The sequence below is a fragment of the Panthera uncia genome, assembly GCF_023721935.1.
Source record: "Panthera uncia isolate 11264 chromosome B2 unlocalized genomic scaffold, Puncia_PCG_1.0 HiC_scaffold_24, whole genome shotgun sequence".
In the NCBI taxonomy this organism is placed as follows: Eukaryota; Metazoa; Chordata; class Mammalia; order Carnivora; family Felidae; genus Panthera; species Panthera uncia.
The window spans coordinates 4,378,107-4,396,014 of record NW_026057580.1 but is presented as its reverse complement, the minus strand read 5'-3'; the positions used below and the strand labels follow the sequence as shown (position 1 = coordinate 4,396,014).

Here is a 17,908-nt window from a genome sequence, read left to right as displayed (position 1 = left end):
AATCAATCCTGTAAATTACAGAAGCAAATTCTGTAAAATTAGAGCAATAAAATCTTTTTCAGGTTGTCTTTATTCTCAAACAAAACACCACCACCACCAGAAACAAAATATAGGTATAAAGGAAAATGAAACTTCCATGTGCACCAAGGACCACACACTAGACTGAGAATCCTAAATGGTTATGAGTAAGTTGCTTTCTAACCATTCCTTCGCCCTCTGCCCAACGTAAGAACTGGAGCCCATTCCACTGGCGAACACAGGCTCACTAGGGAAGGAGGCAAACTGTGTTACATTCTGTGGGCATTACTGTGGGGCATTTACTTTATCTGAGTTTGTTTTTAAACTCTAAGATCCTGTAAGAAGACAGTGCTTAACCTTCTCCTCAGGAAGGTTGAGAGACCACAACTAACTTAACTCTTACTCCAACCCTTTGACCAGATGCAAGGTGGTCCACTGGAACGGGCACCGGCTTTGAAGAAGGTCAGAGATAGACAGGCCTTTGCACACACTGATCATTTTCCGTGATTTTCCCCTGACCCTCCACTTTCTGACTTTGTTCAGGGACTGACCCATTCATCACCTCCACTGGGGGCTCTTCCCTGACACCATCCCCAACTCAGGTTGGGTGCCCCCATTCCAGTGTTCATGTAGCATCTGCTGAAATCTCCCAATAGATGAACTATTTTACTGTGTTGTCACCTTCTATTTAAGTGTCTTTCTCCTCCGTTAGCTCACACGATCCTCCAAGGCAGAAACTACACCTCTGTATTTTTCAATCCCCAGTGCCTAAGATATACTTGGCAGCCTCTTAATAAATGTCTGCTTAATGCCAAGTAATTTACAGTAGATAAAGAAGTTAAGCTTCACTGACAATTAGAACCAGCTTTAATATCTGGTTAGAGAAATAGGCTGGGAAAAGCATAGCCTCTTGGTCTAGACTAGTCCACACTCAGTAGTGTCATTTTAGGAAACCATATGCATTAAGGTCTTTAGGGCCCCTCTGCCACCTCCTGCAAGCTTGCTTCGATGCCACATTCTAACACGTTCACCCCCTAGTGAACTCTCCCACCCCCAAATCTCTGTTTTTGCTCCAGAGTACACTTATTATTTAAACACAGTTGCAAAGCACAGAAGTCATATTCTTAGTTCAGTGGATGCCAAAAGCCCTTCACAGCACAGATTTGTAACTGTTTATTTCCCCAGGAACTTAACGGAATTCTAAACACACTGTTACAATTTCAAAATACTTTCAGATGACAGTAGCAACTATAGACAACCTATTTCTATTTCCTGCTTCCAGCTCTTCTGAGCGCACTGAGCATCAGCCATTTTTGCTGCTATGTGAATTAGCACTTTTGTAGTGCTCTATACTATTTATTGAATTCTTCAGGGCCCAGCTCAAAATACCATTAAAAATTTTTAATATTTATTCATTTTTTTGAGAGAGAAACAGAGAGTAAATGGAGGAGGGGCAGAGAGAGAGAGGGAGACACAGAATCCGAAGCAGGTTCCAGGCTCCAAGCTGTCAGCACAGAGCCCGACGTAGGGCTCGAATCCACACACCATGAGACCCTGACCTGAGCTGAAGTCAGACGCTCAACCGACTGAGCCACCCAGGCACCCCTCAGAATACTACTATTCTTCAAGAAGCCTTCTCTTACCAGGCAAGAAAATATCTCTACTCCTTCAGAGCCCAACTAAATACTCTCAGAGTATCTCGGAGGCTAACGTTCCCCAAACCACATCTCCCAAGCTTGCCAGCTTGGTTTTTGGTGAAGTTCTGCCAGTAGAAGAAACTAGTGAGAGACCGGAAAGTGGGAGGAAGAAAGGAAATGTTTCTATCTGCTTCTGGTGGCAGATGAGCACGGGCTCCCATGTTCCTGTGCAGACAGCACGACTCCATGGTGGCAGTGGCGGTGGCAGTGAGTGCTCCCAGAGCTTCAGAAACAGAATTCCTGTATTTGGGTTGCCCTACATCAATTACTAACAAGAAACTAGAGCAAAAGAGCCACTGGTCCTCATGGATACGTGCCGGCAGACACAGAGGTAGCCCTTAAAGGCCTAAAGCTGGTAATGGAAGCTTCTTGTTCTTTGGAAGGGTTAAAGCCTTCCAATTTTGAGCCTAGGGCTCCATGCTCTAGCCTACTATCTCTTTCTTAAGCTGCGGTAGAGCCAAAGATAAGGACGGAGAGGGACTTATGACAGCTTATGTTTCCCAGAAGAAGTAGGAGACCTTAAGAAGGGAAACTAGACTCATGTAATGCTAAATACCACAGTCTAATATCAGTGTAAAGTGTTTACTGCTCCCCCAAGTCTTACTAAAAGCATATTCTCTATTCATCTACAAGACTCATAAGAAGAGAAGAGCTATTTAAAAAAGAAAAAATGCAAATGGCCCTTAGACATACGAAAAGATGCTCAATTTCTCTCAAAAGAGAAATGTAGTTAAAAGCGCACGAAGACACCATTTCTCACCTAGCAAACTGGCCACAAGCCAGAAGCGTGATACTACCCTCCGCTGGCAAAGCTGTGGGGAAACAGTCATTCTCCTATACTGCCAATGAGAACGTCAAAATAGTATAATCCCTGTGAAGGTGATTTTGGCAACACCTTGCAAAATTAAACATGCATTTACCCTCTGACCACGTAATCCCCTTTCTAGGAATCTAGCCCAAGGACAGAGTCGGAAAACCAGGAAAAGACTTCTACCCAAGGCAATAGCACAATTTGTAGGGGAAGACAGAAAGCAACCCAAATGTTCATCAACAGAGAACTAGTTGAACAAATAAACTACAGTACATCTATTCTAATGACTACCATGCAGCTAGAAAAAGGAATGCATTGTATCCTCCTATATAGCTAGTTCTGGGAGGAGTGTTAAGTACAAAAAGGCAAGCCACAGAAAGAAAGTAGGAATAGCACATGGTGTGCTACCAATTATCAAAGAATACTGACGAGGATACAAAATATAAATTATATGTAATATAACATAATAAAATATATTGGTTTATTTATTTTTCATCATTTAAAATAGAAGGATAACCCAAAAAACTCAAGGGTTTTGAAAAGAGATCACCTATAGGAGTAGAAGGGACAGGAACAGAAGCTAGATTTCTTTAAATACAGCTTCTTTGCAGACTTCACTTTGGAACTGTGTATATAGTTTACACGGTTATAAAACAAAACAAAAAATCTTTAAAGGCAATTCCCAAACACTGAAAGCAAAATGGAGTAAATGAATCCAACTGTATACTGAAACAGTGGCATGACCACACAGAGAATTATTTTAGATGACTTTATAACACAGTAATTTTAATATATATCTCTAGTGGGATATACCCTAAGGGCCCCAAAAATAATTGCAAAAATCTTAAACTATTTTCAGTAACCATATGGTAGCAATGATACTGTAATTCTGAGGCTGTTTTGTATGTTCTGGGGACAAAGCGAATGAATTATTGTGCTGTATCACTGGTAACCAAGATTTTTAGTATGGGAAAAAGGAGCTGCAAGACGAAAGGCTAAACAAAAACTTTGCGTACTGAATTTTAACTGGATGTGTCAGCATGCACTCATGATATATTTAACCTGTCAAATATATGATAAACACATAAAGAAATGTGCACGCATTTCCTAGTTCCATCCACTAGAAAGACCCAGAAATAGTGACCATCCCAGCAGCAAGGGCTTAGGCTGAGGTTTCCAAATGTCATTTCCCACTGAAAGGAAGCAGGGCTTCTTGCAGAAATGGCTGATTCCAGATCGGGGCAGGAAATGTACAAAACGAACCCAGGATGTCATGTCCTGCCAGAAATCAAGGAATTATTAAGGACTATGGAGGTCATGTCAGAAGGACTCAAGAGCCAGTATGAAAAGGCTAAAGAAGGGGACAACTTGAATGTCAATAATAGTAACTGCAAGTGATCAAAAGGTGTCCAATTTGTTTAATCCCATAAATTGAAAATGATGTGTATTCCTCTCCCTTCCCCTGCCAACAGTCCCCACCAACAATTCTCAGTGGTCCCATGTGTAAGAGGGTAGGTAACTACCTACCTGAAAATGGCAAATACACAGAAAGGGTGTGACATTTACCCTTCTTTTCCCTGGCCAATTGCATCTCAGAATTATCAAATAAGCGTCGAGGAAATTTTTCTCTTCCTAGCCACTAAATAAGGAAGGAAGGATACGATAAGAAAATAATCATTTTGCAATTGCAAATTATGAAATAATGAATCCAGGAAACAATCATGAATGAAGGGGAACATCCAAAAGAGAGAGACAATCAAAGATTTTCTGTGTTTCTTAATAAACATATATATACTACCACCTACACAGCATTTTTACAAAAAACAAAACAAAACCAACCCCCCAGAACCTGAATCAGATTAAGTCTCTATCTAACTACTAAGTTACAAAAAATACCACAAAAAACAAAAAAAATGACAATGTTACCATGGGGATTTAATCACCCAAATCTAGCTGTTAGAAACTCTACAGGACAAAAACCTAGTTTCTTCAACAAATAAATCCATAGAGAGAAAAACAAGAGAGAAAGAGATGGACAGAAATGTGGAAGGGAACCTACAGATTTAAAGAGACTTAAAAGTCATACTGTTTATTGATAGTATGGACCTTATCTGAATTCTGATTTAAATAACCTGTAAAAACACATAAACTCACTCTAGACTTTGATCCAATTAGGGACATCTGAGCACGGACTGGATATATTTTTTTTTAATGTTTTTTTGAGAGAGAGAGAGAGAGAGAGACAGAAAGAGGCAAAGAGAGAGAATCCCAAGTAGGCTCCTCACTGTCAGCGCAGAACCTGACACAGGGCTCAAACTCATGAACCGTGAGGTCATGACCTGAGCCAAAATCAAGAGTCACTCTTGAACTGTAACTTTTTATGAGTATTAAATATCCTGGAGCACCTGGGTGGCTCAGTCAGGTGAGTGTCTGACTTTTGATTTTGGTTCAGATCATGATCTTAAGATTTGTTGGTTTGAGCCCCCTGTTGGGCTCTGCACTGACAGCGTGGGGCCTGCTTGGGATTCTCTCTCTCTCTCTCTCTCTCTCTCTCTCTCTCTCTCTCTTTCTGCCCTCCCTCGCATGCTTGTGTGTGCACGCTCTCTCTCAAAATAAATAAATAAATAAATAAATAAATAAATAGGGGCGCCTGGGTGGCTCAGTCAGTTGAGCGTCCGACTTCAGCTCAGGTCATGATCTCACAGTCTGTGAGTTCGAGCCTCGCGTCGGGCTCTGTGCTGACAGCTCAGAGCCTGGAGCCTGCTTCGGATTCTCTCTCTCTCTCTCTCTCTCTCTCTCTCTCTGACCCTCCTCCACTCATGCTTGCTCTCTCTCTTTCTCTCTCTCTCAAAAAGTAAATAAAAATTAAAAATAAATAAATAAATAAATAAATAAATAAATAAATAAACTTAAAAAACAATACAATAAAAAGTTACAGTTCAATTTGGGGATATTACAATGACATCGTCATTATGGGTACAAAAAAAGGGGGTCTTACTTTTTAGAGACAACATACTGAAATATTTATGGATAAGATGATAAAATGTCTGGGACCGGTGTCAAAATAATATGACAGACAGGAAGTGGGCAGCATACAGACAAAAGTAGGTTGTCTGTAAGTGAATTTAAATGCAAGATTAAATGAAAGGAAGCTTTGGCAATTATTATGAAAAAGTACAAGGACTTGGCAAATGCCATTGTGTATCACAAGGTGGAGTGCTAAGGCAAAGCAAATGCCTTCTTTGGGAGGTTGAATGGTTGTAAAATAGCGGTCATATCTATTCTAATTATTCCTTCCATGCCTCACGGGTCAGAAGGTTAGAGTTCTATCAACACCTCCTAACAAAGAGGAGATGGTCATCACAGGCTGACTCTCACAGGCGAGGATACATCCCAGCGCGATCCAGAAGCAGCCACCAAATGAGAAGGGGCTGTGGGGGCAGCAGCCGATGAGCTGGGAGAGGCTGACACCAGATCTGGTCAGTGTGGTCGAGGTAGGGCCTGTTCCCAGGGATTTCCCCACAAATCTGCACAAGTGAAGATGTGTGAGGGATGGACATGCAAGAAACTCTCCGCTGGGAAACAGGACTAAAACCACACAAAGCTTACTTTTTCCTGGCATCATGGTATGTTGTAAGAAATGATCCTAAAATCTGATTAAAAGAAAAAACCACCACAAATATGTTTAAAGTAATCTTGAGGCCTACAAGGAGAGTACTGCCCCAACGGGAGTAGCGGGAACTATGAAACAAAGATCAGGAGCTGTGAAAGAGAGAGGTTCTGAATCTTAAACCGTAAAAGGAGGGTCTGATACCCTACTAGTCATTCACAACGATATTATGTTACTTTTTACTTTTTTCCTCCCTGAAAGCCGGGAGTGCATAGCAGTGGTTCTCAAGGAAGAAGTGTGTACTTCACAGGGCACAGGAAGGAGTAAACAGCAGGCAGCTCCATCTAAAAGTGACTCCAGATGATTCTGAGAACCACTCCCTTCTTGGAGGCCCCTGACGGGCAGCTGGCTGAGGCCTGCGTGCAGCCAAAATGCACCTGAGATCATCAATGTGGAAAGTTGGCCATTGCTATTTCAAACGCCCCTTTAAACTAAGCAGCGCTGCCATGTCAGACAAGGATAATGCAATCCCCCTGCACTCCCCTACGACTCACACCGCCTCCCTGTCTGCCCAGAGTGGGGACAGCTTGAGCTGTGAGGATGGCAGGAGGAGGGCCAGACGGGATCCCACTGCAGGCCATCCACCACCAAGTGCACGTACATACCTGCCAACCTGCCCCACTGCTCCCATTCAGTTGAGGGACGATGACAGGCAGATGATTGCAGTGCTCTCTGCACTCAAACTCATGAGCATCAGAGAAAAGGGCTCGAAGAAAAGTGTTTGACCAGAAACCAAACACACTTCCTGCATCTCTGCAATCTTCTTTCACCCCCTGACATGTCTGAGACCATTATGGCTTCTGATAATGCTGACTACTTCGCTTTGGACAAAAAATGCAGACCAACAACAACATCCCTCACCACCACTGATCCTGAGTTTCATCCTGTAATGGATTCTCATGCCACACAGACCTGCTTCTTGGATAATTACCATGTCCACAAACCTGTTCTTCCTCCAATAAGAAGGGGAGACTGATTGAAGTAGAGGGTGCCTGCTATGCAGCATGTTCAAGAACGCAGTGCACGGGGTCGAGATGGGTAGCCAAGTGGTGTGCACGCCAGGACTAGGAAGGTGGTTGGGTTTCTAAGATCCTTCTCGGTAAGGACACCCCTAACTACATAATCACATGCACAGTGGGGCCCACATATAACAGAACATGGGTAGCAGGTGAAAATATGTGCCCTCCTTGCAACCATCCATCACCACAATTCCATACAGCCCACAGAATTAAAAGCCTTAACAATACCAGGAAATGTTTCAGCATTGTCGACTTTCAAATTACTTACAAGTCGCCACAGTGATTAACATTTGTATTTAATATCAAAAGTTACATGCACAACAAAGGTAATACCAAATTATTTATCTTAGTTGAGCCCTAAATGTTCTCTACACATTGGAATAATTTCTACTCCTGCTACACTATTAATATTAGTCTTCCAAACTTCCCTAAGTAAAGGATTACATTTAGGACACAGCAGGTATTAAGGAAATTTAGACTTAGGACCTTCCCAAGAGTTAGGAAACGTTTACAAGTTACACTCATCTTTCCTGTTCTGGTCATCACCATGTTTTCAGGACGTGTGTCCGTATGTTACATCCCAGATGGAGGGGACCTCAGAAGGAGAGAAGACGTGGATCCCTTTATAAAGGGACAAAATTCTATTTTAGAAATAGCAAGGCAAGGGCACCTGAACGTACAGAGTCCCTTTCCAAAGAAGCTGCAGTAAAGACACAGATCTGAGGCACTAGTCAGTCAAACTAGGATCTCTGCAGCACGTGTATAAAAAGCCGGGGGCATGGCTCGCGCTATCTAGGGTGCCAAGACCCGGGATGGGCTGTAAACAATGCCAGGCTAAGTATTATCTAAAACAAAAACAAAACACAACAGAACACAACCAAATAGCAACTAAAAATACTCTTCTGAAAGATCAGTCAGACAGTATTTCCCACAAGATAACCTGACTTTCACAATGACAATTCAGTTACTCCGGTCTTATTTAAATTACAGGCAGGCATTTTCAGCCAAGGTGAGCTTGGCTAAACAGTGCAAACATGGACTGATGTGTCCATGAAAAGAAGATACTCTCACAGTGAGCACAGCATTCATATCTAATTAAAAGCCAAAATACTTCCATAGCCTTGGAAAGCATGAGCGTTGGATCAATATTCTACAGACTTCCTCCGTGATCCTACCTACCATTAAATATAGAAAAGCCTTTGGTGTAAAAGGCTTTGCCTGACTATCATAAGCATTCCTCACATAGCAAGTCTGAATGCATCACTAGAACATTATCAATTCTTAACTCCTAGTGCAATATTTATATTTTTTAAGGTTATTATTATTTTGACTACTTCTAAAAATATAAGACTTCTTCTATGTTACTCAGCCATAAGGCATTCAAATCAACCAATTTTTAGTCAAAAGCTGATTAAGAGGTGGGTTAAGATGAGTTAATGAGATAGCAAAATATTTGAAGATAAAATATCTAAGCATATGTACAAAAATGTAATTGTGATACTTACCTATCAGCCCCTTCTCAAGAGTGAAGGTTTTGTTTGTAAACATACATTCAAAAGCCACAATGTGAAAAATCTTGTTCACTGTGTTGTGAGTCCCAACTATTCGAATATACCTGGGGGTAAAAAGAAAATCTGTTGAAGAAAACAAGCTTCTATCACAACCAATCCAGAGACAACAGAATAAAGTACATTTTGTACACATACAGTGTGCTAGGACTGAAGTAGACTTTGAACTTGACTTCAGACCCTCTACCTGCTCCTTAGGGCTAGCTCCAACTGAGCCCAGAAGAATTACGGCAAAATTAGGGACATACCACTTTCCAGAGAACTAAGCAGAACTTAGATTTGATTTACCCAGAAATTCAGACCAGGTGCTATTCAAGCTCAACCCCTGAATGTCAGTATAACTGCATGTCCATGAGGCATTTACACCGGAGAATAACAAACCGCTTCTACCTTCGTCTTGTGGTTAGGAATGTGCCTGTGCACAGGTGCACAAACACTCGCAAAATCAAATGTTTTCCAACTCAAGGAAAGATTTCAGCCATTGGAGGCAAATGCATGAAATCAATATTGCCTTCTTGTGTAAAAGACAGATCCACTGAAACTGTTCACAGTTTCTTATATTTCAACACTGCTCCTAGATCCTTGTAGAAAGTTAACCCTATATACTTACGCCAGCCCCCACCCTCACCCCACTTGACTGCTGGGAAGCCTTCTCCTGACCAGAGGAAGTGATCCGCAGAGGTGACCCAGCCTGCTCGGCAATCTCCCCTCTGGCCACATGGATCTGGCATCCGGACACAGTGCAGAGTTTCATGGGGCAGTCCTTGAGCATCCCGGCCTGCTCACCCTCTGCGTCTCCCTGGAGGCTTCACCTCCGACAAACAAGCATTAACCTTGGAGTGACTTGTTCCTTTCACTCTCCAAAGGGACCCGCCAGTTCACAGGTTAATGAACAGACAAACTCATTCTTCTGAGTGTCACACAAATCCCTGGGGAATGTGCCACACACACTGTCTTACCGGGATTCAAAGGAAGAACCAGGAAAAATAACTAGATTAAGTGATAGCACTCTCCCAAATTATGAGCTATGCACTCTGAAGGATGGGGCATATTAAATGAACACATTTCAATTAGGCGATGACAGACCGGGCAAGGTTTTAGTAATATCCTTCCTCTGCTGTGTAAAACAACCTTCGACTTAGATGATATAATTTTACTTCTGAGTCAATCGCTGTTCACTAATTCGGTAATTCCCTTACATTTCTCATCACTCCAAGTTAACTGTATAATGTAAATGCCAATTTAAAATATTCACATTAAGGAGACTGTATTTGGGGTTTTTATCTCATACGCTATCTTCCCTCCTGTTCCTTCAAGCATGAATCTCACAGCATTCCCGGTACACCTCATTTAGCCATCTGCTCCTTGACATGAGCTGGCCACTCATCTTCATAACCCATATGAATGCTATCTCCCGGGCATGCCCACTGCAGGGAGACACCATCCTTCCTGTGTGGAGAGTCACCGCAACTGCTGCACTCATCAGAGCCCTCTGGCTAAGCAGGAGGCTGGCCCCGATCTGTTCCCTCGAGCCCTCAAGGCAGATAGAAGGTACTGATGTTACTGGGTTTGGGTGGGTAGGTGCGGTTAGTGTAACATAAGTTCTAAGTGGTCTGTGTAGAACAGGAATTGTGCTGTTCTCTACTGCTGGTGGTGACGGGTCTCTACGGACTTTCTGGAAGGGAAGGGCTGTGTTAAGCCTGGAACAGTGGCCTGGATCTAATTTTGTCCATTTCCTTAAACCTGCAAGAACTCAAACAGCATAGCACTTTCAGGTGCTCATGGTCGTGACAGCCTGAGTGCTGCTGTCTGCAACCTTGGAGGGAATGGAGGGAATGTGGTTTGGGGAATTTGATCAGATCACTTTCCTGTTCCCTAGGTTGAGTCTCCACCAAAGGAGAGGCAGCTCTCCTAACACTGTACAAGGTAGAGGAGCCAGGAAATGACAGATAGATCAGAGCCTTCCTCGTTGGCAGTTCTTAAGGTTAAGACTCCACGCTGACCTAAGGGAATGCAGTAATGTCCCCCCCCCCCCACTTCTTTTTAAATCATTACATGGTACCATGTTCTCCAACTTTAGATAAACTTAACCCTGGTGCAAATACCAAAAATAAGAGAAAATATACGACCTCTCCCTCCCTCCCTCATCTTCCAATTGTAGGAAACTGCAAACAAAAGACTGTCCTGGAATACATTTTACAGCTTTAATGATGGTGCTTATGATAACAAACAAGATAATGTATATGGTTCAAAGAGCACTGAGAGATGCCTCCAGATAGAAAGTTCTATATAAATGAAGATAATGTTATCTCTGCCGCATAATCCTCGGGTCAAATTAGCAATTCGCCACTGTACATCACACTTCTTGATTAGCCTGTTACACGTAATGCTCATAACAAGTTTAATTATTCTGGTTCTACAATACTTTCAAAGTCTCCACAAAATTATAGCATAATTCACAAAAATGGCATGAAGTCCTTATTCAAATACATTAAAAAAAAACGGTAACCAAGTCACAAGAAAAACACCACACTCCTCTTTCTCAGCAGGGTGTTGTTTAGCACAGGACTCTGTTCTTCACTAAAGGTCTGTGCTAGAAGGTGGGAAACAGGCTTCCACTAATCCCTCAACTTCAGTGACTGGCAGGGGTACCTGGAGCTCTACACTGAGAACTCAGAGGCCTGGACCCATGAGCAGTGCCTAGAGGGAGAGGGACCAGCACAGGTACCATCTGTGATGACAAGCATGTTTCTTTCATGGTGCTCACAATGGAGCATCCCTGAGGCAGAAGAGAAGTTATTACCTGCACTATTGAAAGTCCAAGGGATGGGGATAGGAGAGGGTCCAGTCTCTCTCTTTTTTTTTTTTTTTTTTTTTTTGAAAAACAAAGCCAGACTTGCTTCTGGGTCATAACACCTAAACAGGAGTGGATATCACATTTTCTCTGCCACAAAAGATTTTGAATAAGGGGCAGAGCTTAAGATTAATTTTTTCTCCTTTCGGCATCTCTCCAAAGCACAGTCAGACTCTGATTTAACCTGATAATAAGGGCAGTGGCAGCTAGTGACTTCATCAGTGTGCAGAGAGGAGCACTGCTGAAAAATCTCGCAGCCGGCCTTTGTTCTCTCAGAGATCCTCAACAGCAGCTCAGACAGTTGGAAGATAATTAAAACTTAAACAGCGCTGAGAAAGGCACATATGCAACAGATTGGCCATTTCTGAGGGGGATGAATGCTGTCCACGTGAGCCCTCATGTAACCGTCTGTTTCTAATGTGCTCCTCCCTTCCCCGGGTTAGTTGTCTCCTCGTCCCCGACGGGGGCAGGATCCCGGAACACAGTTCACAACAGGATGTTTCCAGGCAGAAGTTTCCAGGAGCTGTAATATTGTGGGTGAAAAGAGATTCTTTCTTCTTTAATGAAATGAAACCTAAAGCCTCCAAGGAGAGCACTCTAAAATTGAAAGGCACTATGGAGTTTTGAAGAGTGTGCTTTCGAGTCTAACAGGACCACAGTTGTCGCCCAGCCGCGTCACTTAATTAGTTCTGTCACTTTGGGCAAAAAACCAAAAACCAAAAAACAAAACGCCTTAAACTTTTGAACTTCAGTTTTCTTCTCTATAAAATGTGGTCTGTAACACACACCTTATAAGATATTTAAATGAGGTAAGAATTTAAAGTGTTTAATGCAGCGCTCGGCATTAATCAGAAATTCGAAGAGTAGAGATCACTGGATACAAAATATCTTGGTTTGGACCCTGAGAACGCTGATTGTCTGGAAGAGTGTCCCTAGCTGTGGCTGTTAAGAAGGTTCGTCTAGGAGGAGGCAGGCCCACCCAGGGGCAGACTTCAAGAACACAGGCTGGCACTCGCTCTTCCTCTTCGGGCACCACAGCAGAGGCACTGTGGCCACAGCAGTACACATTCCAGCTGCAAATGACCTGGCTCTACGGCATTTCATTCTTCAAGCGTCTAGTCCCCAGAAAAGTCTATTTAAAATGTTCTTGACCTGAGTCAGCTTTACATGAAGAAGCAAGCCAAGAATCTTTTGCCCATATTGAGTCTAGTTACCCAAGCCCACAGAAGAGTTTCGTTTCTGTGCAAACTCTAGAAGTTTGGAGTTTTAATTCATTAAGGAAAACACGTTAGCATTTCCTAACAGAGAGACATCATAATACTGTGTCCTAGTGGGATTTTGCTTTGGAGACTCACTGCATTCCCTACCAGTTCTGGGAATGTACAGATTCCTATTCCTCACCTATTGTTCTATCATTTCTTGTCAGGGTGCTACCAGATTGGATTTCGAAGTCACATACATCTTTAACATACTAAGGGAAGTACAGTAAAGTAGAAAGTATAGAAAAATAGCAACTTGTACATTCCCACTCTAAATCCTTTGGTATTCTCTAGTCTTCAGTTCTGGTGGACCACAAGCCCACCTGAGGTTACAGTTAACCCTTAACCTTTGCCTCTAGTTACAGGATCACCCACGTCTGTACTGAGTGGGTTCTGCTACCAGATAAAATTGAATTCAGTAAGAAATAGTTAAATGAGCTCTCAAGGGAACACCTGAAGCCAAAATCCATCAGAATTCTATTCTTTGGTAAACAAAGTTTTATTCTCGAGGTGAACTTCATACCCTTGGGTTAAACACAGACTCTTGAGGAAACTAGATTCAGCCTGAGACTGTAATGCAAGAAGGGCTCCTTAACATTTTGGCTCTTCCTCTGAGCTAGCCAGAGAACTCTGCTGCGGCCAGATGCAGCCATCTAGCGAGAACCTTAGCTCCACATTTGCTAGGGACTTGCAACTGTGTGGGGTTTGGATTCATCACTTCTAAGACTTCCTGTCTGACTTTTCCTTTCAAGGAGGTGCTAAGAATGTACATAAATAATTCTCTGACCCAAGAAGCAGGTAATGTCTGCAGGTCTCTCCAGTATGGTATTTTCTTCCAGTTCTGTGTACGGTGTTAGTGTTCTTATAATCAAACCGCAGACTGGAGGGGGAAGTGACTTCAGGTCTTGTTGCTAAGGCAGCAAGTGGAAAACAGTTTACTGCCAGAATGACAAAAAGCTTCTAGAAAAAGCAGGTTGCAACAGAAAAGATTTGTTACTCTTAGAAAACCTTCCCTCTGGCTGATCTGTGGAGCTATAGATTCTCCTCTACTGACTTCAGCAAAGGGCCCCAGCAGCATTTGCTTATTTGGGAGAGGAAGAATTATTGAAAGGTTAAAGAGTCTGGGTCCAGAGTTAGCCTAATCAGAGGCTACCCTCTCAAAGAGCAGCCCCCATGCTGTCTGACCATAAGGCCTGCAGAGGGAGCGATCATGTCCCAGCACCTCCACTACCCAATTTGAAGGGCAAATGAAAGAAGTCATCTTGGTTTCCCGAGAAAACTGATGCTGTATCGAATCAAGTGTGCAGAAGGGATAAGATGGGTAAATATTACTAACACATCGTAGCCCGGTGCTACCAAAATACACAGTCATTTCAACATTAGAGATAAATATTTAAGTGTTGTTTTTTTATTTGGAAAAAAAGTGAATTTTCAATAGTAGGCCTTCTCCCCACCCCCAAATATGTAGAATTTATCCTGTTATAATAATACACGTTCAACTCATGTAATTATATTTGGAATTAATATCACAAAAAGAACTTAATTATAATATTTACATAAATCCTGTGAAAATGATATAATACATAACATTTAACTTCCTGATTGCACATTAACCAGTCAACAGTCCTTGTAGGGATACGGGGTAAATCTGCTATTAACAAAGATTTAAGAAACACCTACTAGGTGCAAGAAATTGTGCTAAGCACTGTAAGGAATGGACCCAAACAACAGGACACACACCTTCATCTGAAGAAGGTTACAGTGTAGTTCAGAAGGCAAGACTAAAACACATTAGTAGTAGGGGTCAAGAGAAAAACATAAGAGCTTCTTATCTATTCATACATGGTGAAGAGGTTAGCCAACTCTTATAACACTGAATTTAGCACTATGAACTTTAAAAGTCCTCTCTGTGAACTATTTTTGCTTCAAAGACCAAAACAAAACAAACGTGGCTAAAAGAAAAATAATCCTCAGACTCTCTCTCACATACACATACACACAAATGATCAATGACTCACCTGACGAGTATTAATTCAGTATTTACTATGTGCTAGGTACTGTTGCTGCATGTTGGGATATGGGATTGAACAATACAGATAAAATCTCTTCCCCGTGGAATATTTATTTCAGGGTCAGGGGACAGACAAGAAATAAAAAAAAAAAAAAAAAAAAAAAAAATCAAATAATTACCCGCTGGTTGATAGGTGATCTATTTAACATTGAACTTTATAGACAAACTTGCTAAACTGGAAGAATAAACAGTTATATAACCTCTCCCTGCAGGAATAAAAGGGTCAAATGGGAAGGCGCGACACTGAGCCTGAGAACACAGATACAGTGTAAATGAGTCTGATGTACAGACACAGTTCACCTATTACAGATATTTAGCAGGATACAGGCAAAAATCTAATTAAGTAGGCTTCTTAGGATCTGGAAAAAGGAACTGATTTGAATTTCATGTGAAGAAATGTCTTATTTATTTCATGGTTTAGTTTTCTTTTTATCTTTGCTTTTTTTTTTAGATTGTAATTTTCAGGGGATTATAAAGAGACAAAATGGGAAGTGGAAGATATAAAATGAAAAATGAATAAGGGAGACAGGGAGGGAGAGGAGGAGGGAGAAGAGAGAAGGGGGGTAAAGGGAGGGGTGGGGAGTGGAGAGGAGGGAGGGAGGGGAAGAGAGAGAGAGAGGGAGAGCATGAATATGAATAAACCAATCCCTTCTTCTGTCTCTGTTATGTGCTGATGTGAACAAATCCCCATGTGGGAATACTGTTAACCAATTTTATTACTCAGTAAAACACTGACACCAACAAAAAGTATATTTTAAGAAATACAACTAAATTACCAAAAGTTCAACATTTGCATTTTTTCATTAACTTTTCTCCTTGCCCAAGATGCTGGGGGCCGGGGAGAGGATTTCACTACTTTGATCTTTTAAATGGCTGCATTATCTTTTTCAGTTTATCCAATAGGCTGTGCATTCCCACGAATGTAGACAAATGAGTCTAATGGAATTGTTCACTAGAGAAAAAGCAGAAGAAAATTAAATTTGTTAGTTTCCCTATGAATCTGTAAGAACTCATTTGGTGACCATGACCTGTAGCAAGCCTGCTTTAGGATCATGGTGGGTAAGGAAAGGTACTCTTTTTTTAAATCTAAGACTATGGTAGGTATATGCAATTTATTATAACTTAAAATTTTAAGGGTCGGAGGAGCTCCCCCCCCCACCCTGCCCCCACCGCCTTTGTCCTTATAGAGTAAAAGATAAGGAGAGAAGGAAGAGAGGTAAAGAGAAGGAGAAAGAATTTGCTGCTCCCCAAAGAAAAATCTAAGAATACTTCTAAGAATGTAAATATTTGACATACTGAGAAGATAAAAATTGCTCAAGACAGTCAGAATAACAGAAGTGAAAACAAAGTCAAAGTCAAGAGAATAATAAAGAGATCATGGGGGTAAGGAAATTGCAGATCTTCACTCCAGACCCTTGAGAAACCAGCAGTGCAATTAAAATAAAAGCCACCAACTTCTGAACACCTCCTATGTGCTACGCTTTGCAATGCATTATTTCCTTTAATGGAAAACCCATACCCCACACACACATACCATCAGGCTGGAGATATCAAAGATCAACAGAACCTATGTCCCCCAAAGCCTCTGAATTCTTTACATGCTATGCAAAGAAACCTGTGTTTCAGGCAATAATAGTTCCTCAGAGAACTAAGTGAAACCCAGAAAAGTCCGACTCTTGCCATATACTCTCCCCAACTGCTTCGATGCTCACAGGAAATTTGAGGGGTGCTCCTTTGCCCATTGAGAAGTTCTACACCTTTACCTAGAAAATGGATGAGGGGGAAAAGAAAAAAGTCCCAGAGGTTTACCTAGCACATTAGTTTGAGCATCAATATAACTATGTACAAACCTACCAACAAGAGGCAGAGAAATCAAAGTAAATAAAACTACAGAAAACTTGGGAAGAATGCTCACCGCCAACACCACAAAATATGCAACTGATAGCAGAAGAGAGAAACAGAAGTCTTTTTGTCCTGGGTGCAAAAGTCAGTATGGATATGTACAATGCCCTATATCTCGGGGGTCATTAAAGCTGGGAGTGAAGGGCTGATTCCAATGGATTCAAGCTTCTGAACAGCATGAAGGATTACTGATTTCAGCACTAGACTGCTGTAAGGGATTTTGCTGCTAAAATCTGTCAGTGTGGTAGAACTCTCACACGAGCAACAGAGAAGAAACAGCAAGATGCCCCAGCTGGCACTATTTGGTGGTCTACAGAATCTGCAGCTAGAGCACGGGGTGAGCAGGCATGGGCCGGGTCCAAATCTAACAATCTGCCCAATCATTTGAAGACACTTCCCCGTACACCTTTTGTGTTAAGAGTCCTGTGTACTACTGAGGTTCAGTTTTTGAAGCCTGTTCCCAGTCCATATTTCTGCTGGATTAGCAAGCAGGTTGGGAGGTGTAGTAGTCTGGCAAGGCTTTTGTTCCCCCTCCCCAAAGCTTTTTGAGAGTTCAACCATTCATGACTTAGACTTTACTGGTACAGTATTAGTGCTAAGCCAGTGGTCAGAGAGAAAATGTCAATCCTTACACTTGTTTCAGAAATTCAAGGAGAGGAAAACTTAGGAGAGGAACACACATCAAGTAAAATGCATACTTGGTAAGAGGGAATTTTCTAATAAACAAGAGAATTTTATAATATGACCAATGGTCATGGCTACTGTTGTGGTGTTTGGCCTCATTAAAATAAAACTGGCTTAACTATTTCTTTTTCTTCTTTTATATTTTTAAGATAAAGTTTTATACATATATAGTTTGAAAGGTCAAATCGCCTGTTTTATTATAAAAAAAAAAATACTCCTCCGTGCTCCATTTCCTCCCCTCCCTGCAGACAACTGTTTTTACCTGCTTACGTGGATTATTTTAGGATTTACTTCACATCTATAATTATCACACTTTTAATGCTACTTCTTGATTTTCTGATTTTAGGCTTTACCA

The 17,908-nt window shown here is 41.7% G+C and overlaps 1 protein-coding gene across 3 annotated transcripts in view; it reads right to left on the bottom strand.

Annotated features, from left to right (window-relative positions):
- Positions 1 to 17,908, bottom strand: part of BTBD9 (BTB domain containing 9) — a 413,047-nt gene that overhangs the window by 137,373 nt on the left and 257,766 nt on the right. For all 3 annotated transcript variants that reach the window (XM_049652736.1, XM_049652739.1, XM_049652737.1), the window contains exon 7: positions 8,721 to 8,830. In XM_049652736.1, coding sequence (XP_049508693.1) covers positions 8,721 to 8,830 — 110 coding nt within the window. The remainder of the gene's footprint in view (positions 1 to 8,720; positions 8,831 to 17,908) is intronic.